Genomic DNA, 27,650 nt, shown 5'->3' with positions numbered 1-27,650 from the left:
CCAATGGGTCAGTACTAGTAATATATGACAGGTCTGTGGCCAAAAAAGTATCCTGGACCTTAGACCACCATAACTGTCAAGCCCTGAAACTGTCTGTATTTTTTAAATATCCACCATTAATCAGAATAATAATGACCTTTTATTTTCTCTTAATTCATGGAGAACTTTATATTCTTATTAAGACTGATAAATATCTGTACATAAAAATTTGCTGAAAATGAAAGATATTTTTGCATAATAATAAACATCTCTTGCGCAGTCCCAAAAACAATATCTTGAAAAAATGATAATGTAACATATTTGATATTCCTAAATTGTAACATACCACACTCTTTATCTATCCATTGTATTTTATCTGAGGTCTGACAATATGTTTAATATATTCCTAAATTGTATCATACCACACTCTCTATTGATCCATTGTGTTTTATCTAAGGTCTGACAATATGTTTAATATATTCCTAAATTGTAACATACCACACTCTTTATCTATCCATTGTATTTTATCTGAGGTCTGACAATATGTTTAATATATTCCTAAATTGTATCATATCACACTCTTTATCTATCGATTATGATTTATCTGTGGTCTGACTATTTATGTGTTTAATATATTTACCTAAATTGTATCATACCACACTCTTTATCTATCCATTGTGTTTTATCTGAGGTCTGACAATATGTTTAATATATTCCTAAATTGTATCATACCATACTCTTTATCTATCCATTGTGTTTTATCTGAGGTCTGACAATATGTTTAATATATTCCTAAATTGTATCATACCATACTCTTTATCTATCCATTGTGTTTTATCTGAGGTCTGACAATATGTTTAATATATTCCTAAATTGTATCATACCATACTCTTTATCTATCCATTGTGTTTTATCTGAGGTCTGACAATATGTTTAATATATTCCTAAATTGTATCATACCACACTCTTTATCTATCCATTGTGTTTTATCTGAGGTCTGACAATATGTTTAATATATTCCTAAATTGTATCATACCACACTCTTTATCTATCCATTGTGTTTTATCTGAGGTCTGACAATATGTTTAATATATTCCTAAATTGTATCATACCATACTCTTTATCTATCCATTGTGTTTTATCTGAGGTCTGACAATATGTTTAATATATTCCTAAATTGTATCATACCATACTCTTCATCCAGTGGTGTTTTATGGGAGGCCTGATGATCCCTGTTTGCTAATTCTGTCTCTAACTCCTTTTGATACTCTTCAATCACATCCTCCTGGCTCTTCTTTTCCTCTTTCACCTCCTTTTCCTCTTTCACCTCCTCTGCTGTTTCCTCTGTTATTTCTGTAAACAAACATGATACTGTATAGTGATCCTTTGCCATCATAAAGGATTCTCTGCATTGATGTGAAAATGTTTCTGATAATGAGATGTTCGAATCACAGTAGTCCACTAATTAATATCTTGATGTATTTCCTATATTTTCTACATATTTACTGAGATGCAGTTGATTAGTTTCAAGTTAATGTAAACAAAGAAAATCCAACTTTTGTTAATGGGTCCCCAAGTGGCCGAGTAGTCTCAAGCGCTCACTGTTCCGAATCACTGCCATCTCACCTCTGTCTGCGTAGGTTCGAGTCTCAGGCTTGGCTAACATGGGTACCGGGTATGTGAGAAAGCCTGCCAGTAGCTTCTTGTGGGTCAGTGGTTCTTCCCTGGGTTTTCCAGGGTTCTTCCTCCACCAGTTATACTGTCTGCCATGTATAGCCTATCTTGTGCTGAAAAATGGCATTAAACCCTATAACAACAACAACAACAACTTTTGTTAATCAATAAGACTAACGCACAGAACAGATTCTGCATAAAATCTGCTGTATTTTCTTGCAAATGCTGCATTTGAATGAAATAAATAGAATTTAATTTTGGTGAAGTAAACTTTCTAGATCAGGCATTATCAAACCTGTACGTTATTTCAGCCAACACAAAAGATGAGAGTATGAAATCAATAACACTTCTGTTTTGGGCAATGACCATGCTTTCTGCTGAAAATTAGTAAATTTTTTCACTGGTCAGCAGGTCTTCAGTAGGAAAAAATCTGATAAGAAAATAAGAACAATTTCTGATTTCTGGAGGACTCATGTGCTGAATTATTGCTGAAACGCCTAGAACAAAATGGTCGACAAGGTTTCATTCCATGTCTGTAATGTACTATTCTCAAAACAAAATGGTTGATAAGGTTTCATTCCGTGTCTGTAATGTACTGTTGTCAAAACAAAATGGTTGATAAGATTTCATTCCATGTCTATAATGTACTGTTGTCAAAACAAAATGGTTGATAAGGTTTCATTCCATGTCTGTAATGTACTGTTGTCAAAAGAAAATGGTTGATAAGGTTTCATTCCATGTCTGTAATGTACTATTCTCAAAATTAAATGTTAAAGGAAGGTCCATTATAGTACTGGACCATTGATCATATGCATGTAACTTCAAGATAGTACATGTTTCTCTTGAAAAATTGAGTACAGAAACAACATTATTGTCCAATGTTACCGATTTGTCTCAAATTTTAAATCCAGATGTAAGACAATCGATTGGTCATTGTTAAGGCAGGCACCTTAAGTCTTTGTCGACAATCAGTTGGTGAAATTGAGGCTTTATTCCAAAAGTTTAAATAACCAAGAATCTATAACTTTCCATGTGTGTGTGTGTCTCTTTCTATTCTGAAATACACAATTTTTAGTTGCTGTTCTGTACACATTTGTTTTTTATCTCCACTTATTCTTTGTGATTTTTTTTCTAAAAGGCTATCATTTAATATGTATAAAATGAAATGGACCTACTCTGTACCCTCTCTCACAATACCTGTGATTTTAGGGCCAGACTCTTCTTCTGTTTTCTGTATTTTCTCCTCTTGGGCAGGCAAGACATATTTCTCCCCTGTCACCAGCTCATGGAATATGGATAGCATGTTAAACTCTGCCACCTCCTGTGCTGTCTGCATTATTAAGAAAGTGAATTTCTGCCTATACCATCAAATTATAGTTCATACCAAACATAAAAAACATGATATATCTAACTGTAAAAACAAGAAATCACAGCATCACATGCAGATTACATAATCTGCATTAAAGCTTTATTTATCATGTGTAAAAAAAAATCCTAGATAACTTGAACATTCAATATTAATTTCACATTAATAATGGAAAAAGTTTGTTTACATTAAGATTTGTTTAAATTCTTTTGTGCTCATCTCAAGCATTTTTGTTGTGGAACACCATCACTAAATATTTAAATTATAAGATGATGGTCAGAGACCTAAGCAAGACTAAACTTTTGCTAGATAATATATCTGGTATTGTTGAATAAAACTTATGCAATTCTAGGTTAGCATTAAATTACCTTGGCATGAACATTATTCATTTTCTTGAAGAAGCTCTTTTCTTCACATGTAATACCAAGGGCAACGTATGGACTAACAATGATATCTCCCCAATAGCCTCGTTTAGCAACTCGCTCTCCCTCCTGTAAGAAAATAAATGTAAAAAGTAATGTTTATTTTACTTCAATGGTAATATTAAGATTTAGCAAGAAAAGATACTGAATTTTAATCTAACATCAATCAAACATTTCAGTTGAATATTACTGTTTTTCTCCTTTTGTAAGTCCAGGGGTGTAAATCTGCTTTACAGGCTAAGTGGGCAGATGTGGACTTGCATACTGATAAAAAGCTTTTTCAAATGCTAACAAGAGTGCCATGAATGGTACATTATACATCCACCCTATGTGTTTAGTCCGCTATGTAGGCACTAGTATGGAATAGTTGACTTGGGGGATTACTCTTGAACTGACTGCTCTGGTGGCCAAGTGGTTAGAGTGTCCGCATCAGGTGCAGGAGGTCACCAAGAGTTACCAAACCACACTCTTGAGACCCTAATAAAGGTTATAATGTGTTACCAAACCACACTCTTGAGACCCTAATAAAGGTTATAATGTGTTACCAAACCACACTCTTGAGACCCTAATAAAGGTTATAATGTGTTACTAAACCACACTCTTGAGACCCTAATAAAGGTTACCGTTATAATGTGTTACCAAACCACACTCTTGAGACCCTAATAAAGGTTACCGTTATAATGTGTTACCAAACCACACTCTTGAGACCCTAATAAAGGTTATAATGTGTTACTAAACCACACTCTTGAGACCCTAATAAAGGTTATAATGTGTTACCAAACCACACTCTTGAGACCCTAATAAAGGTTATAATGTGTTACCAAACCACACTCTTGAGACCCTAATAAAGGTTATAATGTGTTACTAAACCACACTCTTGAGACCCTAATAAAGGTTATAATGTGTTACCAAACCACACTCTTGAGACCCTAATAAAGGTTATAATGTGTTACTAAACCACACTCTTGAGACCCTAATAAAGGTTATAATGTGTTACCAAACCACACTCTTGAGACCCTAATAAAGGTTATAATGTGTTACTAAACCACACTCTTGAGACCCTAATAAAGGTTATAATGTGTTACCAAACCACACTCTTGAGACCCTAATAAAGGTTATAATGTGTTACTAAACCACACTCTTGAGACCCTAATAAAGGTTATAATGTGTTACTAAACCACACTCTTGAGACCCTAATAAAGGTTATAATGTGTTACTAAACCACACTCTTGAGACCCTAATAAAGGTTATAATGTGTTACCAAACCACACTCCTGAGACCCTAATAAAGGTTATAATGTGTTACTAAACCACACTCTTGAGACCCTAATAAAGGTTACCGTTATAATGTGTTACCAAACCACACTCTTGAGACCCTAATAAAGGTTATAATGTGTTACTAAACAACACTCTTGAGACCCTAATAAAGGTTACCGTTATAATGTGTTACCAAACCAAACTCCTGAGACCCTAATAAAGGTTATAATGTGTTACTAAACCACACTCTTGAGACCCTAATAAAGGTTACCGTTATAATGTGTTACCAAACCACACTCTTGAGACCCTAATAAAGGTTACCGTTATAATGTGTTACCAAACCACACTCTTGAGACCCTAATAAAGGTTATAATGTGTTACCAAACCACACTCATGAGGCCTAACAGGTTACAGTTTTGTCACCAAACTACAATCTTTAGGCCCTAACAGATGTCAATCTGTTCCTTGTCATGAAATAAATTCTATACCAATGTAGTACATGGAAAACTTGGTGGATAAACTACCTGATAAAAGTGCAGTAAATGTATGACAATATAATATCAGTATCACATGACCAATTTGTGTGAATTTTTCACATACAATTCAATTCATAAAGAAGCCGATACATTCTTTCTCTGAAACAATGACACAAGATAATGATTTTAACTTCCAAAAACTATTTGCGTCAATTGAAGTAAAAGAGTAGATCTTTACTTACTGGGAATATGTTACATAAAATATCAAAAAGATTTCTTATTCAAAAATAATTTTTGGCATGATCTATGGAGACATAATGTTTTGTTACAAATAAATGACACTACATACAAAAAGGTGCCTAACCAACAAAAATAAGAATCCCATATTTGAAACTTTTAGAAGTGACTGGACCTCTCTTACCCCCTTTTAATGAAGACATCAGAAAACTTCATGGCCAAACCCTACAAAATAAATTAGGATTTAGTAGCGTAAAGCAGTAGATAAATCTAATAAACACAACAAGGGGAAACAATCACAACACTCACATGTTTAAAGAGTAGTCCTGAGGCCATTGTTTTATTTGGTGTGTCATAGGTCCCTTCTCTGATCTCAAAAGCATTTCCCACATTCCTCCAGTGTTTGTACTCCCTTGTGCTGATAATTTCTGCCTGAAATTCAAATGCCAGATTATTTACAATATGATACAATTCTAACAATGTAATAACATGAATTGGTCTGCTTTAAAAACCATAACAAAATGTATGACTATTCTGATTGACAACGCTTGTATCTCCTGTTGTAATATAAAATGTAGTCATGTCAATCTTCAGTCAAAATGCTGACGTTTGTATCAAAATGAATACATTACAAAGACTCTGATGAATATAAAAAGATTTGTTTTAGATTTATATTCAAATATGTTACACAAAAGATAATTTAAAATTATGGCTAATAAACATTATTATTCACTATTATTCATCAATGTCACAGCAAGCAAAACTGACAAGATTAACCAAATGACTTTTTTATTTGATTTTGGTATCAAAATGTTATTTCAAAATATGAATAAAATCACAAATATTGAAATTACTTATTAGAAAATCTCATGCAATATGAGCTAATTAAAATAAAAATTGTCAGATGAAATAGTCCTCCTACTTGTCAAAGCTAATCCACACACATCAAGGAATACTGGCCAAAATGGATTTGTTTCAGTTGAATAGTATCTACCAATATATGTATGACTTCATAGGGCTCATATCCATAAATCATTATACCGACTTCCTAGACTGACATTACAGCCTAAGACATTATACTAAAAGTTTCAAATTAAATTAAATTTTCATTCTATTAGATTGTTTGGTTCTTAACTTGCCATAGTCAATCTGTACAATTTAAAATATTTTTTCATTTAGTTTTTCATGCAAAGATCTTCATCATCTCGCAAAGATTTTGTAAATACTTGAACAAGTATTTAGAATTCAGCTAAAAAAATATAAACATAACTTTTTTACCTTCAATTACTTGCATCATCCAAGCATATTGATATAAAATGTTATAAAAGTAATAAAAATATAGTAATTTTGGATTTTTCCATGCTGCAGCAGAAATGTAAGCTTAGTTTATTCCAGAAACCTATAGGCCTCACAGATTACTTATGGTAATCAAAGTGTGAACCTTTATGCAATAATGATGGAAGCATTAAGATTTACTGACAATAAATCTGTAAGTTAGATAAGAAATTACATTTCTCTGGTAAAGTCTCATTTGAAGATCCCAATCAAAAACATTGAGACGGCTATCATAGCGCACTCCCAGGTACTGCCGCAAACGTAGATCCCTGGAAAATCAGAAAGGCAATGGTAACAGAATATGTTGTTAAGTCTAATTCTAGCCTTTTACTCCTTCCTACAAACTGAATGTCCCTTGTTTATTTTAAATACTGCTTGTTGGAAATTGTAATAAACAGCAAATCTGCAGCCCCATTGTGACTGCAATGTAAATACTTTTACATGATTTTGCTTTCATCCTTTTCCATCTGAGCTGCACTTATTAAATCCTGTGTCATGCTAATAGATATAGATCTGTGGGTGTAACAGGTATGAAAAATGATTGAGGACAATTTGCCTTACATTTCTGGACATCCTGTAAGTTTGCAGGAAGTTTAGTCCCCTGATACCTATACCTAGCATTTAGTCCCAAGAAGGCAACATCTAGTAAGTTTGCAGGTTGTTTAATCCCAAGAGGGCAACATCTAATAAGTCTGCAGGGAATTTGGTCCCAAGATGGCAACATCTATCACGTTTGCAAGGAGTTTAGTCCCAAGATGGCATCATCTATTAACCTTTAAGGCTGTTTAGTCCCAAGATGGCAACATCTTGTAAGTTTGCAGGTTGTTTAATCCCAAGAGGGCAACATCTAATAAGTCTGCAGGGACTTTGGTCCCAAGATAGCATCATCTATTAAGCTTTAAGGCTGTTTAGTCCCAAGATGGCAACATCTTGTAAGTTTGCAGGGAGTTTAGTCCCAAGATGGCAACATCTTGTAAATTTGTAGGGAGTTTAGTCCCAAGATGGCAACATCTTGTAAATTTGCAGGAAGTTTAGTCCCAAGATGGCAACATACAGTAAGTTTCAATGGTAAATGTACATTATCTGATTTATAAACGCATATGATATCAATCAAGGATATCTGTGATGTCATTTAGTTTCTTTGGTGATATTTTTTATGACTTAAAAAGATGACCATTCATCTGCATGCAAGCTAGTGGATTTGAAGAAGAGTTCCAACAGTTTCTAAAGAGGAATAATTGTTTATTGGGTCTTTATATTTAGAGTTTATTATCAACCGACAAATCAGTTAAAATTAGTAACCTAAAAAACTTATTACTGAATTCACAATATCACATAAGTAATTATATTTTTATAGTTTACTGTGGTTATCAGTCTGAATGTATCTGCCTATTGTATGTATGTATGTATGTATGTATGTATGTATGTATGCATGTATGTATGTATGTATGTATGTATGTGTTTTTGAAAATGCATTAATATATCGTGAACGAGACAAATGAACAGTAAAGAAGAGATGATTTAACAAAATCTTCTTTCTGTAACAATGTATACACAAATAAATTTCAAAACTCACCATGCTTTGGCGACATCAAAGATTTGTGCTTCTGGGTTTCTCCACAATTTAAATATAGCTTCAAGAAAGTCTCTTTCCTTAAACTGTTTAAGATAACAAAAGAAAAACATTTAAAAATGACTTTTGCAATCAGGCATGGATGGCATGTGCACTATGAAGGTCATTATACTTTAACCTTCAACTTCCACTTATAAATTTATCTTGTTATTCTACTGCAGACATCTTACACTTTGCAATGTAATATTTTTATAAATTCCTTGCAAGTTACTTATAGTTTAGAGCCATTTTTATGAAATATCTACATGCTGACCTTAAATGGTAGACATATTTATGTCACAACAAACACATCAATAAACCTTGAAAGACAGAAAGATGTAAATACCGTTACTTTTTCATTAGACCATGAATTACAGAATTTTCCATGACAAGTAATTTTGTTGATTCACTGGAATGGAATACCATAAATATTTTTCACTGCCACATCAATAGACATCAATGACAGTATGAACAAGAAATCTGAGCTAATTTTAGACACTTGCTTGGTTTAGGAGTAAGCAGACAACTAAGTATAAAACCCACAATGTACATATACTTTTTTCTTTATTTTTCAGTGCTAGTTTACCCTCAATTAGGAAGGAGAATTAGATTACAGCTGATATTATCTGTGTGAATATACACAGAACACATCAGAACATAAACTGTAAACTGCTGACATTATCATACTGGACACAGTTAGAAATCTGCAATTTCAATCTGTTAAACATATTGCTAACCAATACATGTGAGCATAAAATAAAAAGAAAACTTGCTTGCTCTGAATTAATAATGGATATATTTCAACTTTTGGGTGAAAAACACTTGTAATTTCACCAACGGCATACAATATATCTGTTATTCACTGGGAACAAGCAAAGATCCTCTATATACATGTATTTAGTAAAATGTTTCTAGTTATACAATATTTATGTTTCCTTTGTCATGTCAGCAAAAAAGTCACTTAAGATAGGAGTTCATTTATTTTCATTCGTGCAAGATGAAAATTTTATATAAGCAAGAACAGTTGTTCTCAACAAGAAAATCTTAAGCAATGCACAATAAGAAACAAATTAATTTAAAAATATATACTTTAAGCTGAGATAAGTCTAGAACTGGAAGTTTCTGTTCCAGGTAATCAAAGTTGGTCACCATTCTGAAAATATAATAAACAGTAAATTAGATTTTTCTTCATAATTAGAAGTTAGAAAATAAGACTTCAGCAGTCTTGCTGGGAAAATAAAGCATTACTGTAATTCTTTAAAATTTGCATACTCTCTAATTTCTCCTAGACCATGTAGCTGTAAAATGTATCATATTTGTTGGTACATATATGTATTTTTCATCAAATCCTTTGAATTTTTGTAGAAATAATTCACAGAGAAGTTTTATGTTTGCCAAAAGATCAAAAATATTGCATAATATTTCACAAAAAAGAATAATATATTAAAATCATCTACAATTAATGCATTGCTTTCTTCTTTTTTTATCTTTCTATTATCTTTTTAACTCATATTTTGCTCTAGTATAGTTGAATCAAGAAGTATGTTTCAAATGGTTTTGAAAATATACTGACGTATGATTTCGATATATCTAATTACCCTTTTGTTATTTGCAAAGTATATTTATAAATAGTGATTAAATATAGATAAGTTTTTAATTCAGGCATTGAATAATAAAATGAGATTAAGAAATAAAAGAATAAAGAAGAGAAATTCATGTTTCAAACAGCTTCAAAAAATGGTGATGTTTAATTCAGATACAGCAAATGACCATTATTGTATTTGTAAGTATATGTCTGATATAATCTCAGTTGATAAACATGTTTCTTAACTTCAGGTGAGCTTTTAACTGAGTCATCAAATAGTAATATTGGAGATTAAGAAATGCAAGAATCACCTGAATCAAGGAGAAAACATCATGTTTCAAATGACTGAAAAAAGATAAGGTTTTGATATCCCAAATAACCAATATTTTGTTTGATAAATATATTTGTGATATAATCTCATATGAACAGCATAAATATGTGTTAACTTTTGGGTACGTTTGGAACTGTGGCATCAAATAATGAACAGGTGAATGATTAAGAAATACAAGGATTAATGACAAAATTTAAATCTGCAGAAAGGCTTGACCATCTCATTTTCAAAAGGGTAATTGTTTTGATAATTTTGAATCTACTCTGAGAAAATTTGATCAACCCTTCAATTTTATTTTCCTCCCCAAGAAAATATAATAACTGATGCATATAATGTCTTGTTCTCATTACAATATCTACTGCTGTTCATTAATAGCTGGACAATGACCTTTATATCACATAGCGGTAACCCTTAAACAATATCATTAAGTTAGTCACTGTAACAAAACAGCATGCTGAACATTTCAAAATGAGTTCAGAAGCCATTTGATGTTGTCCTATCCAGTGAAAATTATATTTCAACATGTGCCAAAGTGATGACCATAGATCACTGGAGGAGAAGCATAATTGTTTTCTTGTAGTACTACAAATATAAAATATAATATCTTTTATGTGATTGTGCTAATTTTGGTTGGGCATGTCTTCATTATGAAACTCTTGGTTTCAGTCTTTAAACAATGTGGTTAATGAGTTCAAGGTTAAATGTAGATTACAATGTTTTTGCAGAAGATGAATTTGTCCGACACTGGTTGTTGCTGAAATGAATTTGTCTGACACTCTGGTTGTTGCTGAAATAAATTTGTCTGACACTCTGGCTGTTGCTGAAATGAATTTCATATGTTATGAAGTCCTATATATTGTGGACTTCGGGGAATGGGACCAGATTTCGTATTTTGTGAAATATTTTGATCACCCTGCTGTTCAATATTTGGTTACAATTTTAATATGTGTGATGGTAATAAGGTCAATTTTCCCATGATATCAATCCAAATATATGTTTGGTACAAATGAGTGCAGTGGGGGAAGTGAGGGGCAAAAAGTGTTATGTTTACCTAATCAAGTACGTTTTTGACAAAATCACTCAAATAATATGGCACTCTGGCCATAATAAAATTATACTTACTTTACAAATTCATTTGCCATCCTCTCTACATACTGTTCTGACTGCTTTCTGACCAACACATTTCCAAACAGTTCTAGAAACAATTCTGTTTTCTCTGCACAGAAGAAACATGGAATAAATACAAGCAGTGAAACCTCTATGATATACTTCAACTGCACATGAGCAGTTACTTCGCTTTATTAAGAAAACAATATAAATGGTAAATAAATTTTCTGGAACATGGTATTTACAGAATACTGCATTTTTTTTCAGAATCATTTGATGACAGTAGCAGTCTGTATGTGAAAATCATAATAATCATTCTGTATAGAAATGTATTTTCAAGTAAATTTACCAAAATGTATTATATACTCATTCTAAATTAATGTTTTCTCAGCATATATCATGTTACCAAAAATCTATAGTCTAATTGAATTTCATTGCTTTTAGGTCCTTCAGCAGTCAGAAACCAAACAACAATTAAATATGGGAGACCAAAAACAATATCAATTAGAAATACATGGGAGTTCTATTTTTGCATCTATGGTAAGATAAAAATTCACAATACATTAGAAGCTATTATCAATCAAAAAATCTGCAAAAGTGTTACTTAATGTACTGACCCTGAAGTCCCATCCTTGTCTTTTTCTCCAGAGCCAGAGCCAAGAACAACATGTGTCTGGCATATAGTTCCATATTGTTCTCTAGGATATAAAACTGAAATTACACAATGCATTGATAATACAATAAATCATTACACTTTAAGAATCACAGTAAGTAGTGCAATGGAGCTAAAATATTTGTAGTTTCCATGATATGGCTATTTCCCATAAAAACATGCTGCACTACAGCACAATTTTTTATATAACATTGTAATAACTTGAACACTGACCAAAATGATAAAAATATATTTTACTGAAGGGTAAAAAAATTAATATAGTAATACTTACCTGCTGCTCTTGACTTGCTTTACTTTTCCAGGACTCTTAGTCCCCAATTCAAGCTAATTGTTCCATCCTCCAATTAGTACTGAAGGGCCAGAATCAAAAAGAAACATTATATCTACCTGACCCCTTAGTCACAGTTAACATAAGAAAAACCATCCTCTTTTGACTTGTACCAAAAGTACTGGACATTAGAGGAGGATGGGAGGAAGGAATATTTGAAATAGTAGAAGTTAAGTATTACATAATTAAAATTAGTTTTACCCTCCCCCCAATAAACCCCCTAGGTTTTAATAGCAGTAATAAAACACCTAGTGTTATTGCTTTGCTGAATTTACCAGTAACGAGGAAGGCTGATGGTCTTGATAAATCTGGTACAAAAAACTATTATACTCTGATGGTGGAGTGATCACTACAGTAAGCTGGTTGAAGGTCAGCCACATAATGTACCAACACTACAGGGCCCAACAAAAAATGCATTCCCTATGATGCACCAAATGGTTGAAAGCACAAGGAAGAGAAGGTAGTGTGAGACAGCCAGAAGGTAGTTCTCATAACATCAACCAAGGAGGGGTAATTCAACAGGTCATTTATGCCACTGAACCATAATTGTTTGGGCCACTGGGGAGCTACCAAAATTAGCCACGCACTGGAGATCCTGATTTACTGGAGTACCTGCAGTATTATTTTGAAAATTGGAGTAACTGCTGTTCAGCCTTGCAGTGAACAAGTCTGCCAAGGGTCAATTCCACATTGGAAAGACACCTCTGCTACCGACTGATGTGGAGACCAACCCATGATGATCATATGATCCTCTCTAGACAGGCTATCCACCAAATTTATATTCATCTTGCCTGGAATATGGCATCCAAAAATTCCTCCTCTGCCAACATCTTGGGAAGGAGAAGATGACCCCAAAGGAAAGGGAGGGACCATCACCACTCAGGTTCCTCTCAGAATTTCAGTCCACAATGCTGGATATGACATCATTGTCCTGAGCTTGTTCTTGAGGTGAGACAGGACTGTCGCTTTCAGTATCTCTCTCTCTGGAGAGGAAGATATCAAAATGGGTCTGTTGTCATTTCATAGCTGCTCATAATCTCTGCAAACACCTCACTGATCATGCATATACATGTAAGACATGCACCTGCATATCCTTTTGGTGATATGTTGCCATCCAAATATTAATAAACAATGGCCTACATGAAGCTCATATTTTGTATTGTCATGCAAATTTTACAAACGAAGTGCCCAATGCATCCAGGAGTGCACCAAGAGAAAGTGACAGTCACTGAGAGATGCTCATTACATAGTGTATTTACTAATAAGGTCATTTAAAACAACTGATCATGTTAAAACAACTGATCATGTTAAAATAATCAGTTTTCATATGGCATGATGGGAAAACCTGCATCTATCATAGTACAAATTTGATCACTTGCAATATGATAATCTCTGTAAATGACTTCAAATAGGCAACATTTCCAGCCATTTAAAATTTGGGAACACTTGTATTAAGAAAATTTTACCTGGTCTCAAAAAGCAAATTGTTTAAGACAGGAATGACTCTTCAATTCTGGAAGCAGTTATAGTCTGCTTAGGTATCCAAAGCTAGAACTGTGTTAGTTTGGTTATACTCACTTGAACCAAATGTACAATATTCATGAACAATGAAGATGAATAATTTATTCAAAAGTTGATAAATACAGGTATAGTGTTTAAATCAGACAACATCTCTTTCCAGCCAAGACCTTTTGAATAAACATTCAATAACCTAAAATTATGAAATATCAAAAACTTTTGCCTCTAAAAAAATTAATAATACTAATCATGCACGTATGTATAAATATAGAATCTGATCAAGATGTCATGAACTTCATGCATTAGTTTTTCCAGTATACACAAACTCCCTTAAATTAATTTAAAACTGATATAAATACTAGCAAATACATAAAAAAAAAGGGTCACCATCTTACGATAAATGTACTATACCTGGTGGTCAGGCTAAGGGAGATAACTTTCCACAGCTAACTTTCACAGTTTTCAGTTTTCATAAATCAAAGAGTTAAATTTTTAGGTGCACAAAAATGATAATCATAACTACACAAATGACTTTGCTCTTGATAATATAAAAGCAACTTATATTATTGAAAAGCTTACTGGCATTTGTTTTTACTTAATGCCATGTTTTGACTTAACCTGTTCCAATATTTTGATGTAATCAAACAATGCCATGGATGTATCCTGTCAAAAATTATTCATAACTGTTACTGTTACCTATTTCATTAGCTTTTTAAAAACTCTGGCTCTTTCTGAAGGATGATTAAAATCCTTTTGTTCTTCACTGAAGTGTCACAAGTGACTACTTTCAATTGCTCGAGGTTGTTTACTAAATTCCATGGTAATTTTACAAGACAAGTCACTATTCTATATTAAGCTGTTTGGATTTAAAATGTAACTGACTACTGATGGCATTCTGGTACTGCATGGGAGTAGAAAATTTGTAGAAATACTGACTCGTGTATCAAGAATCCATTAGTCTTATTGTCCATCCAGATCCTCTTGGATTTCTATCATCTACAAAACTACCTATAAATACTGTCCCAACAGGTCCTCTTGGGTTTCTGTAATCTCTGTACCTCCAGATCCTCTTGGGTTTCCATCATCCACAAAGCCACCTATACAAACTGTCCATCCATATCCTCTTGGATTTCTGTCATCTACAAAGCCACCTGTACAAACTGTCCCAACAGATCCTCTTGGATTTCTATCATCTACAAAGCCACCTATACAAACTGTCTCAACAGATCCTCTTGGGTTTCTGTTATCTACAAACCTACCTAACTGCTACACAAGCATTATACAAAAATCATAATTTGGTTACATAAAGAACGTTTTTAATAATCACAAAGATACACCGCTTACATGTAGCCTTTTTTTGTGATGTCGCTTAGCTCTTGATACTGTTGTTAATATATGCCTCAGATCACCAGCTCCAATTAGAAGAATATTCAGCTTATCTGAAAAACAGAAGTAATACATCAACTGACAAAAAGTAAATAGTCAACCAAGATCAACACATTAACTGACAAAAAAGGAAACAGTCAACCAGGATCAACACATTAACTGACAAAAATGGAAAGAGTCAACCTGGATCAACACGTAGACAAAATAACTATGAATAGAAAAGAGAATTTTTAAAAAATATTTCCATAGTTTATTGTCAATTCATGTTAATACATACTACTAAAGGCTGTAATAATCATTCAGATGGCTGCAACAAACAGCACTCTAATACTGATTAATATATTTTAAATAATACAAAACAGTACACAATGCAATAAATGTTACCCTAAAATATTTTGTGATTATTTTAATGTTGCTCTAAATGATGTACATCCAACAGTGAAGGACTTTTTATGGAGGAATCAGCATTTTAAAGTTGTGTGCAGGTAATTAATGCTGTTCCATTTGATTTTTTAACAATCAAGCTACATGTTTTACTTGATTTCCAGATAATCAGCACATTAGACTCTTTAGTGTTTTGGGTTGTATATCTCTCAACCATGTATGGAGACCATTTCGGTATGCATTTTTATCAACCATGTACCCATAATGGGGACTATTCAGGCCTTTATTTTTATCAAACATGTACCCATAATGGGGACTATTCAGGCCTGCATTTTTTGTCAACTACGTAATGGGGACTATTTATGCAGCATTTTTCTCAATCACATAATCATAGTTAAAATGACAAGCATGGCTAATTTTGGTCATGTGACAAGCAACAGAATGCACCTGTGCCATGGCCATGTCCCATGTTTATGAGGTGATAAGCCCTCCCTTAATTTTACCAAAATATGACAAATATTAACTGAGGATACACTGGTTTGATAATCAGCCCACTATATTCTCTGACAATGCATTAGGCTGGCCTATCTGATGTAACAGGAGAACAACTACAGTAACTGTATAGCTAACCAGCATACAGGTACAGTACACAAAACAGTTCAAATAAAATGTCTGATAATAAATATATAGTTTGATATAATTGTCAATTGCCATAATTTGTCCACCAGCAAGGAAGTTCATAAGTATAACAAGCCTGTCTCAATGAATTACAAACCACTGATATTGTCCAAATTTACAAATTATTAAAATCCTACACGAATAATCTTTTTTGGTGTTGCATGATCCAGTGCATCAGCAAACAGAAGCATACAGGAATCAAGCTAGACTTTAATTATAGGGAGAAGTGACTTCTCCATTTGGACAAAATAAGAAGTGAGAGCTAACCAGGAAAAATTGGGAGCAAAGCAAGAAATGCAGGAAAAATTGGGAGTAAAGCAAGAAATGCAAATACATGTGTGTGTGTGTGTGTGTGTGTGTGTGTGCACGCTTTGGGTTCTCTTAATTTATCTTGATCTATTTTTATACATATTTTCTTTTAACAGATGCTTAACTTCAAGCAGAAAATTCTGTGTTGTGTGTACTATAAACCCATTTTTTAAATGTATGAATGCATCATATTCATGTGCAGTGTATTCATGTGCAGTGTATTCATATGCAGTGTATTCATGTGTAGTGTATTCATGTGTAGTGTATTCATACTGGACAGTTTATGTCTGGATGGAGATGTGTATACACTAATGACTAGATGGATTTATAAACATACATAAAACAAACTCGTTATTAAAATGATCATCATAATTTCATTACACTTCAATTTCATCACAGAATGTTTAGAACTTTCAAAGGTTTGTGACTCACATAGACATTAAATGTGCTACAACACATGTAAGCTATCACAACAAAACTTTATATTTTTCATGTTTTTTCTCATTTCCACTTTCTTAAAGCTTGACAAAGTCACAATCATTTCATTTTTGACCCATCTTTCAATACTCATGTTGGCAAAATTTAAGTTCTTTTCAGAACATTTTTCATGGTACTTGATTTTGATTCTGTCCTGAGTAGAAAAGCCATGAACAGTTGACATGGGAAGTATCACACAGCACATGTACACATCTTCACACCATAGTAATCATCTATTCAAACCATAGTGTCAGATAAGTAACCTCAACATTACAATGACACGTTTAAGTGGTTAATTCAAAAACTAAAAGTGAAATCTTTTCCCTATGGCCAAAATACATGGTGTAATGATTAAGAAGAGCATGTAAACCTTAAGTAAGGGAATAACCATTTAAATAGTGGGGGAGGAAGGAATTTTCTTTTGAGCCATTATATAGTTTTTCTTTCACCTTAAGATATATTTCTTTCAACTAATAAAACAGATACATATAGAGTTTTTTGACAATAAATCTGAACAAGAATAATGTTTTCAATTGTTTTTTTATCCAAACTTTTGTATTTTAAAAAAAAATCCCAACCCACCCACCAATAATGTAAATGGTCACTTCCTTGCATGACCATATTTAGAAGTATGTCCATGTATTTCCTGTTGATGATACTGGCACTTTCCATACATGAGCACTGTTTTAATGATCAATCAGCTATTTGAGACACATGCTTGTAAATGGATAGAGTTTGTTTTGTAAGTGCAATTGAAATTAACATCAGCAACAACTGTAATACATTTCATCTAGTGATACAACACTGTATCTACCTGCATGGGTCAAGGGAACATTTAAAAAGCTATAAACTACTATCACTCAGTAAACATATACAAAAAATCACAGGTCAAGTTATCTTCACTTATCATACAAAAGAAGCTTACATTATTTTCACAACTTGGTCTCCCAACTTACCTGATAGTGTGTCCCTTGACTCTAGTGAGATAATTCTTAAACATAATTTGTAACTTACAGAATCAGATAGTTTTAAAGAAGTTGAAAAAGTGGCATAAAATTAATATCTTCATTAAAATAAACTAATAGTTCTTTGCATGTCATTTTACTGCAATGACAAGTTCATTTACTAGATACTAAGCAACAACTGATAGTGACCTATAAATATACGTTACCTTGACTCTCATCCATAATTTTTAGCTTCTTCAAAGAAAGTATAGATCCTGAAAATACAAAGTGCTTTGACACTTAGCATTAAAAAGTTGAAGAACAACTAAAAATAAAAAACAACAGTATTTATCACTATATAACACTCTAAATTGGAGCCATATTATACATAAGGGAGCCTTTAAGTGAAATATATGGCTACAAGTTTGTCAAAAATGTTTTTAAAAATACAGAAATAGGGTTTAAAATGTTATCCACATTATAATTGGTTTATTAATAATCTGAAATAATTATGTAGCAATGATAAAACAAACAACTGAGTCAATTATGTAGCAATGATAAAATAAACAACCGAGTAAATGAAATCCAAAACCATACCACTGTTATACTGAGGGGTTTTGTAGTGAAGGAACATTGTGATAATAATAATAATAATAATAATAATATGAATAAGAATAATAATAGTAATGATAATCTAAAGGCATTTGTGTTCTGAGTACAATACCAACTCTTATCTTTTTTCTTCTGTTCAATGAACATTTTAAAGCTGTTTCAACAGTGTCTGCTCATAATGTGGATCATCTTTTGCATCCGTTTAATTTTATTTATGCCTGCAATTATGCCTAAATATATGAATCACATAAAAATCAGGGAGAAAGGAGTGAATTTCCATGTATATGCAGCCTGATCACAAATAATTATGCTTTTGAGGTTTTAGGCTTATTGCTACTGGAGGGAAACAAATTTATTTCATATTGCATCCTGTAAATGTATACAGACTTGCACCTTGATATATGTTACCTATTTTTAATAGTAACCAGTTTTTGAGGATACTGTCTTTAGTAAACACACAAGTTATGCAAAACTTTTACTGAATAAAGCTACCTTTAGTATTTCCATAAATGTAATGAGCATTTTGTTTTTATATTATTTGTTTCAGTTACAATGTAAAACAGCTGTTTTAAGTTTCAATTGAACATTCCAAATGTTACCCTCTCTTTACTTCTCTCTATTTTACCACCATTCTGCCATATTCTTGTGAGGGAAAAGAAATCACTTTGCCCTAAAATTGGAGTCCAGTATGGACCCTAAAACTAATGAAAAACAAAAGAAAATCCACCTAAAAACTACTGCAACCACTTGGTTTAGGGACAGTCAATGTTTAAAGATGGTCTTGAGCAATTATAATTAGTCCTTAGTCTCATATTACTTCTCATTTATAACCATTAACCACCCACTTACCATAAAATAACATTACATGGTGTGTGAACGAGTCTAGACCTAAAATCTTTAAGAGCGTCTACTGATTTACATACCAATGACCAATTCAAACTGTTTTCCTTCATGTACCAGTGATTACAAGGTATGAAAACTAAATTACCTACCTAAGTAAGAATCTTTTCTAAATCTAACATACTCACTTTCAAGTCACCCTCTCATGTTAGTGTGTAATGGTAAACACAAATTCCATCTGAAATTTTGGTTGTCTCCTACATGTAGCCAAACATTTTGAAAACAAACAACTCTATGGATCCACAAATGTGGATACGCTCTGTGTAAACATACCGAGGAAGCAAAAATTATATAACTTTCTGTCTTTTCTGTTTGCTCTCGAAGATCATTACTTTTGCCATTAATATATGTTTGGTTCCTCTGATTGCTTATGTAGAGAAATTCCACATTTTTTGTACAGACTTCAGCAGTTTATTTTTGTCTATGTGCAGTAGATACCTGAGGTGGAAATTTAAAATGGCATGTATTTTTATCAGAATCTGAATTGGTGGGAAGTGGATCAACCTTTTGAATTAAGAAATTACTTATACATAGGTCAGCAAAATTTATGTACCTTGTAATTAATGACAAATGAAGACAAACAGTCCAAATCTGTTGGGGGTCTCTCAGTCACTAGAAGATCAATGTGTAGGTGGCCTTCAATATTCTGACAGAATAGCACCATGAAGATATAACAAATTCCTGAGACCCAGTTGAAACTAGGGGAGTGGAAGTGGTGGAAAAACTGACATATATTTGTGTTTGGCAAGCAAATGAATAAATATTAAGCAATGGTCCAGGGGTCAATGGAGGCTGGGTGGGTAATGTTTGTCCAATCCTTCAAGAGCTTTCACTAATGGTAAACATTATTCAGTCATGATACACTGTTCATCAGTACAACAATTTTATTATGATGTAGCAACAAACAAATCAAATAATAATCAAGAGAACAATAATAATTAAAACTGAAACACATTTTTCCTAAGTGTTACCTCTTGAAATAACTGTCAAAGACAAACAAAAATCACAAGCAAAAGATACAATGAATTTCACTGTCTGATAGTCTCAATAATTTCGTCAATTTTGGGCTTACATATCTCTGAATACATGTAAAAAGAATTTATTCTTTTCATTTCTTCGTCCTATTTTGAAAAAGAAATATTAAACTATGCTTTGCAAATACTCAACATAGAGAACATTTTACTGAAAAGGACAGTGATAAGTCTGTCTGCTTGTTTACATCAAGATCTTCCGTTTGTTTTGAAACACAAATAAGTTGATATTGTTAGGACCCCTTTGGCTACAATCAAGTTAAAAATTATAAATTAATGAAAGAAATTATTAAGTTGTGTGAATTTTTTATATCCATGATGCTTTTTATTTCTAAAATCGGTCAGGGGCATAAATAAACGGGATGGTGTGTGAATACTATAAGTTTTCTAGAAAAATCCAAATTTTGTAGAGTCACAAAATCGAATTGTAATATTAGTATTTCTGGTTTCACCTTCATCCTGCAGATCAAGAGCTGGGGTAAATCCCCACCAAGTTATAGTTCCAAAACCGTCCGTCATTCCAAAATATCTGGATGCTTTAAAACTAACCAACACAGCTCAAATTTAAGCCAAGATATGAGAATGCGTTACATGCCCGGACACCGTGGTCGTTCGGGCAGCCATTTGTAAACAATGAAGGCTCGCACTGAACATTAAAGGAAAAATAATTTTTGCAAGTGATTTAAATTATTTTCCAATAAGTCAATACTTGTGAGAGAACTCATTAAATGTAAATATATTATTTCATTTTAAACTAAGTCATTATAAATTATTCGGATTATCTCGGCTATTTCTGCAAGACAAATTTATGTCTTGGCGGTATGACCAAAAGTTGTTAGTTCACAAATATTCACTGCATAACTACAAGATGTCAGCGTCCATTAATTCTCAACTTCACTGAGTTGCAATTTTACTCAAATGATATGCGGCATGGCCAATAAACCTCTCAGAATGTAACTAATCTTTTTTCCAGTTTTAAACAGAATGTTTTTTGATGGTTGGTTTACGAACGTTGATTTTATTAATTTTTGTCCCAGCAGGTTATATTTTGATTTTTGGTGATTGTATTTGTTTTTTAAATACAGTTTTAACAATATGTAAAAAAATACATCAGTATACTAAAAACTTTTGGTTCAAGTTAAAATTATGAAGGAATTTACGAGAGTTCCCATATCAGCTTCAACATTATTTGATTATATTTTATGTAATAGCCCATAATAAAATGCCACAAATTCAAGATATTTTTCAATGGAGATGAATTGTAAAAATTGAGTCAGATTGGAGTAGCGTTGGACTGGCAATGCAAGCAAACTGGGAAAGCATAAGACTCACATTCAAAGGGACGGATGCTTAAGATATGCATGTACCCTGGCCAGCTTGCGTTGTCTGTCTGAGTGCCTCCATGGGAAGGCACTTAGCACCCTATGCTAGTCCTACATTGTAAGACATAGCACATGTTGTTTTTGTTTAAGTTCCATCACCCCCCAGAACAAAAGAATCGGGTGATTTGTTTTACATTGTAGGACTACACCCTATGTATGATACAGCCAATAATCCTCTAAAAGTGCTCTTAAAACAAATAGTTATAAAAATAAGTATTACTTGGCATGATTTATTTAACTGTTATGAGTAGGGGTATGCAGTTGAGACAATGAATTTGTATTCAATTTTACAAAAACACAATAGAACTCTTTGTTGTGATATAAAGCATGTTAAGAGATTCATTTCAAATTGGAAAAGAGAATGAAAGCTATAGTAAGTCACATTTGTCTAGGTTTCCATACCTGTAGTAACACGGCATGTCATGCAAAAAACTTGATTTTATTTTATTCCCAAACCCCCTGACATGCTGTGTTTTAAACAACACGATTTTCAGTAATCTTTAGACGACCCCCCCACTTCAGTATATGACGGTAACATATAGCATATATAAACAGTAAACAGTCCTACTTAGAGCTCATGTAAATATATCCTTGGAGTAGCTTCTGCAAGAATTAAAAGGCAAAGAGTCCGGTAATAAACAACATCTTTTCGTGTATTATGTGATTAAGTCCTTTGAAAACTGCTATGGGTGAACCCATTTTACTAATTTGCAAAGGTTAAGTTCTAAAAGTGGAACAACCCAATTTGTTTTAAGTTGTAGGTAAATCAGAGTTGTTAGATGCTTTTAGAAGAAGTTATTATACATCATTGTCTTGAATGAGAATGTTTAAGCCATCTGTATTTACTCTTTACCTCATGCAAGCGCCTTTGGACACCTCTACTCCATTCACATGGAAGCGCCTTTTGATGTCTCTACTCCATTCGCATGGAAGCGCCTTTTGACGTCTGCTGTAAACATCAGCCATTTTAAGCCAGTTTTCGTAGTGCTACCTTTGGGGAAAACCCCCTATTAAATACTATATTAATTTCTGCAAATGACAATTACATCAGATCACATGGTCACTGTTTATGCTCTGGTCGATATCTGCTATTTAAAGTAACTGGTTCTTAATCTCCACTCTCCAAAATGAAGGTTGCTGATTTCATTCAGTACTTACGAAGTTTTCACGATTAGAATCACAACTATGAAAGCTTCAATAACTTATGTAAAGGCTCTGATATTGATGTAGGCAGCAATTAGTTTTTATAAATTATCAAATGACTTAGTGATGTAGACGCGGACAAAAAACTTGTAAATTTCGGGTATGAGAAATGGCAGCTATGGTTGGTCATGCAGTTTCACTGACTTGATGGTGAACAAGTTCTCTCAAGATTTTAAAGCACATAAAAAATTCTTCTGTGAAAAATAATTACACAACTATAACAATTGGACTTTACTCTTAAATTTTTCCACACATAATAGATGTGTACCAAAAATGTAAAATGGTTAAAATTGCTGTTAAACATAACATACACTACATTGCTTAATAGTTTACAGGCAGGCCTATGCATATGGAGTCAAATAGGTAACAGGTGTTCTATTTATAGTGTGCTGCACTTTGTAACTATGCTCAATGAGGTAAAGAGTTAAAGCAGTAACATTTGTTAAAAGTCAGATTTTACTCCCTATGTAAAAACATTTGCATGATTATTTCATTTGAATAGTTTTCAAGTGTGATTCATTTTTGAAGTAATAACAGTGTAGCATATTCAACATTCAGATTAATTCTCTTCATTATTATTTGTGATCTTGTAAAAATACTGTTAATTCAAACATGCTTTTCTGGATGATATTAGCCATGAAATAGCTTGTTTGAAAGACAATAGTAATCAGAGCCTCATATTGATTTGTGTTGATTATGTGTTAACAATCGAATTGGACAGAGGCATTTATTACTGCTATATTATCCTTAAAGCTGCTATTAAACTTGAAAACATTATGTCCCCCCACCCCTACCCCCACCCCAAATGAAATGGTCAGTCCCAGTTTTGATGAATATTCATTTTTCCATAGACACAAAGCTTATCTTGTGCTAAAACTGCATCAGATACTGTTCTGACAATGCTAATGTTATAGTCATCAAGAACAAACTCATTTCTGACCAGGATTTGCTCAGTGAATCCAGCATAGAAGTTTGAACAACAGTACCATCCAATCTCCAGGGATGAACACTAATGACACTTTCATTACCTTCAAACTCTCTATTAAACTACCAAGAGTAGCAAAGACTGCATCTAATTAAGCATATATTTTTTCATCCAATGTATTTTAAAGAGAGGAACTTAATTTTATGTCAGTGTGGTTGTGATTATGGGAGTGTTTGCACATATATGTATGGTGATGATATTTAACAAAGCTGAGTCTACCATTTCTTTCTTTATAAATGTGTGAACTTCTTTGAAGAAAACAAACAAACAGATTTGAATTTACAATCATTTACTATAGGCTTATGTGCAACAATAGCTTATTCTCAATTAACAGTGTTTCCTTTTTGGATCACACATACTCCACCCCCACCCCCACCCCACCCCCGTCTCAAAACTCCCTCAACACTGTCTGGGAATGTGGCAGGTATTGGGGTATGGGCTTCTGGCCAAGAGGAATTAGATGAAATTTGTGCCATAAACTTACATTACGAATTAGGTCATTTTTCAGTGAGGATGAAATTCATATTCTGTAGGTATAATTTTGATGTAGCTCTGTTTCAGTCAATAGAAGTGACAACTTAATCTCTAGAGAAAAACCACAAAACTACTGTGTTTATCTGAACAAAAATATCAATGTAAAAATAACTACATAAAAACTAACTTAGTAACTTCAAAAAGTTTCACCCAATGAAGCAAGTGAATAACATTGTGCAAACTATTTGAGGTAAAACTTAGTCTTTGTACCAGTCATTCTGACTAAGTAAAACCACTGAATTGAGGCTTTGTACATAAAATAGAGATTACGTAGAAATATAAAATACAGATACATTCTAATTGGTTGGCAACTTAAGACTTCTGATGTTTATGAATAAGATGTTATCTTAATATTCAACATCTGTTGAAGACAACTCAACACTCCATGCTGAAATAGCTGTCATATCCTCCAGCAACAAACCTAACCAGATTGGGCATCTTGAAGTCAAGCGGACTGCTAGATGTGAGAAGATGTCCATGTACTTAGAAAGTTTCTCCCTGGCTCTTAGCCAACACTTTTGTGGTTGCTCCCTGGCAACACAGATGTGGAGTAGGAATGTTGCTGAGTACTGGCGGCCATGGTAAAGGAGAAGGACATAGTGTTCCAGAGATTATACACATTGTTGTGTTGAGCTGGACATAAATTAACTTAGTGTGCGATGATCGAGCCCAGACAGGAGCACAATACTTGGCTGTCAAATAACCGAGGGCCAGTACTGATGTATTGAGTGTCTGAGCACTAGCGCTCCAGGTTGAGCCAGCCAGTTTGCAGAGTAGGTTGTTTCGAGTACTAAATTTTGCTGCAGTTTTCTTCAGGTTGTAGAATGTCAGTGATCTGTCCAGAGTCACACCAAGGTACATTAGTGTTTGGTCATGTTTTATTTGCTGTCCACTGAGGGGGATGCAAAGCTCATGGTCTGCATTTACATTGTTAAGGTGGAAGATGCTGGAGACTGTCTTTGTTGCACTTGGCTGTAGACGCCATTTCTTGAAGAAGTCTGCCACATCCTCCAGTTCCTTGTTCAGTACCCCCCAAGCTCAGTAAATGAGCGACCTTGGGTCCTGAGAGCAATGTCATCTGCATTCATGAATTTGCCAGACTGTGCTTCAGGTAAGTCATTGATACAGACATTGAACAAACTTGGTGAAAGAACAGACCCTTGTGGGAGTCCATTAATCTGATGCCTCCATGAGCTGCAACTCTCTCTGATGTGCACTCTGAAGCACTTGTTGCGAAGGAACAGTTCAATAGTCTTGACTATTCAGCATGGCAATACTCTGGAAATTTTCAACAGCAGCCCTGCATGCCAAACCGTCTCATATGCTGCTGTTAGATCTGGAATAACAACTCCAGTTTTCAGGTTCCTCTGAAACCCAATTTCAACAAATGTAGTCAGGGCAAGGTCTTGATCGCAAGTGCTATGGCCATGCCTGGAGCCTGCCTGCTCAATAGTTATGATATTCTCCAAGTCAGGACCAACTCTTTGGAGAATCAGGTGCTCCAGTGCCTTAAAACAGACTAAAAACAAGGAGATCGGCCTATAACTCTCCTCATTGCAGGGGTTTTTGCCAGGCTTTGGGATTATGTTAATGTTTGCATGGTGCCTCAAAGTCAGTATACACTTTTCCCTTACAACTCAGGTGTAAAAAATGGCAAGCCATTCCTTTGCCTGATTTGATGCTGCATAGCACCATTTCAAGTTCTTTTGTAAATGCCTGAGGAGTATTTTGATCTAGTTAATCTGACTTATGATGGCAGTATTGTTGCCCTCATCTCATACTTGATGGTGGTGTTGTTTCTTCAGGGGTGCTTTTGCCACTTGTAATGAGTGGCTAGCAACAGGATTTGACTTGACAACAGGGTGAGTTTGAACTGGTTGTTATTGGTGGTTATTTTATTCTATTGTGTACCATATATGGAAAATTAGTCTCAAGATTTTAGGACCTATTTTATTTGTCTGTGGAAAATCAGCTTTTTTGCCTGGATTCTTTTTCGGATCGATCTGCAGTGATTGTTGATAGTGTCCATCGATTCTCAAAGGCTTCACTATTGTGTTTTATGTCATCACTGGTGATTATTGCTGACGTCTGCTCAAAATAGGAAATTAATGTTGCTATGCTGTCCTCAACTTGGCTGATGGAAATGTCTTTTCCTTTGGTGTCAGTAGAGGTTTCATCGTCTTCATCATTAGCATTGTCTGGAACTTCTTCACTAGATACCAGGGTCAAAATGTTGTCATCGTTGAGTTGTTAATCTGTTTTTTCCACGTTGTGTATCCCTATGTAGTCCTCAGTAGACATATCAGCTTGGGTTGGAAGGTGTCTTATTAGGTCTCTGAGATCTTTTAATGGCATGTTTTCTCAGTCATTAACATCTTTTATAGTAGTGTTTGGTGTCGGTATGATCTGTACATGTCTAAAGCAGCTTGAGATTGTAGTTGGTGTCTCTGAACCCCACACCATCATTACCATATGTTGTGCCTGCCTAATGTTCACAGCTTGAACCTTGCCTTGCTCAGCACAGTCAATGTAATGTCTTACCAGTTGTTTCCTGTAATGGGCTTGAATGTTCATATTATGCCTGCATCTATTGGCTGAATGTGTGCCATTTTAATCAGTGGAAGAAAGTGTCATTTTACATTGCATAATCGAATGTTCCCACATGTGTCTTGCAGCATTGTCTATAAGTAAGATGATGTTGCATTTGGCTTCCCTCATTGTCAATTGAAGTCATTTGTCCAGTTGACGAAAAGTTCTGCCAACATCCAAACTTAGCGTTTGTGTTTTGTACTTCATGTATGTGTTAGGTTTATAAGTTTTGCTGAGATGCCTTTGTCTGTTGACTTTAGTGGTAAATGGTTTCAATTTGATGGTCCCTGTTGTGTTTGCGGTGAGCATCACAGTGATCCTATCCTTTGACTTTTTG

The 27,650-nt window shown here is 33.7% G+C and overlaps 2 protein-coding genes across 2 annotated transcripts in view; one reads left to right on the top strand and one right to left on the bottom strand.

Moving 5' to 3' along the window:
- LOC149785657 (dynein axonemal assembly factor 3-like) overlaps positions 1-21,236 on the bottom strand; it is a 32,473-nt gene extending 11,237 nt beyond the window's left edge. Inside the window, exons 1-12 of the mRNA XM_089931228.1 lie at positions 21,073-21,236; positions 18,305-18,352; positions 15,244-15,338; positions 11,998-12,091; positions 11,396-11,489; positions 9,447-9,510; positions 8,322-8,404; positions 6,921-7,014; positions 5,720-5,842; positions 3,388-3,510; positions 2,851-2,983; positions 1,168-1,332 (exon numbers count right to left, since the gene is read on the bottom strand). Of these exons, the coding sequence (XP_089787354.1) occupies positions 1,168-1,332; positions 2,851-2,983; positions 3,388-3,510; positions 5,720-5,842; positions 6,921-7,014; positions 8,322-8,404; positions 9,447-9,510; positions 11,396-11,489; positions 11,998-12,091; positions 15,244-15,338; positions 18,305-18,352; positions 21,073-21,139 (1,183 nt within the window). The 5' untranslated portion in view covers positions 21,140-21,236. The remainder of the gene's footprint in view (positions 1-1,167; positions 1,333-2,850; positions 2,984-3,387; positions 3,511-5,719; positions 5,843-6,920; positions 7,015-8,321; positions 8,405-9,446; positions 9,511-11,395; positions 11,490-11,997; positions 12,092-15,243; positions 15,339-18,304; positions 18,353-21,072) is intronic.
- Positions 21,237-21,463: 227 nt separating this feature from the next.
- The window catches only part of LOC149785656 (pre-mRNA splicing factor cwf19l1-like), a 44,282-nt gene continuing 38,095 nt past the window's right edge, over positions 21,464-27,650 (top strand). The window contains exon 1 of the mRNA XM_089979482.1: positions 21,464-21,573. Within this exon, the coding sequence (XP_089835608.1) occupies positions 21,539-21,573 (35 nt within the window). The 5' untranslated portion in view covers positions 21,464-21,538. The remainder of the gene's footprint in view (positions 21,574-27,650) is intronic.

Source organism: Sinohyriopsis cumingii, chromosome 13 (genome assembly GCF_028554795.1).
Source record: "Sinohyriopsis cumingii isolate HCF-2022 chromosome 13, ASM2855479v2, whole genome shotgun sequence".
Taxonomy (NCBI): Eukaryota; Metazoa; Mollusca; class Bivalvia; order Unionida; family Unionidae; genus Sinohyriopsis; species Sinohyriopsis cumingii.
The sequence above is the reverse complement of the archived record's forward strand: the minus strand, read 5'-3'. Positions and strand labels throughout refer to the sequence as shown.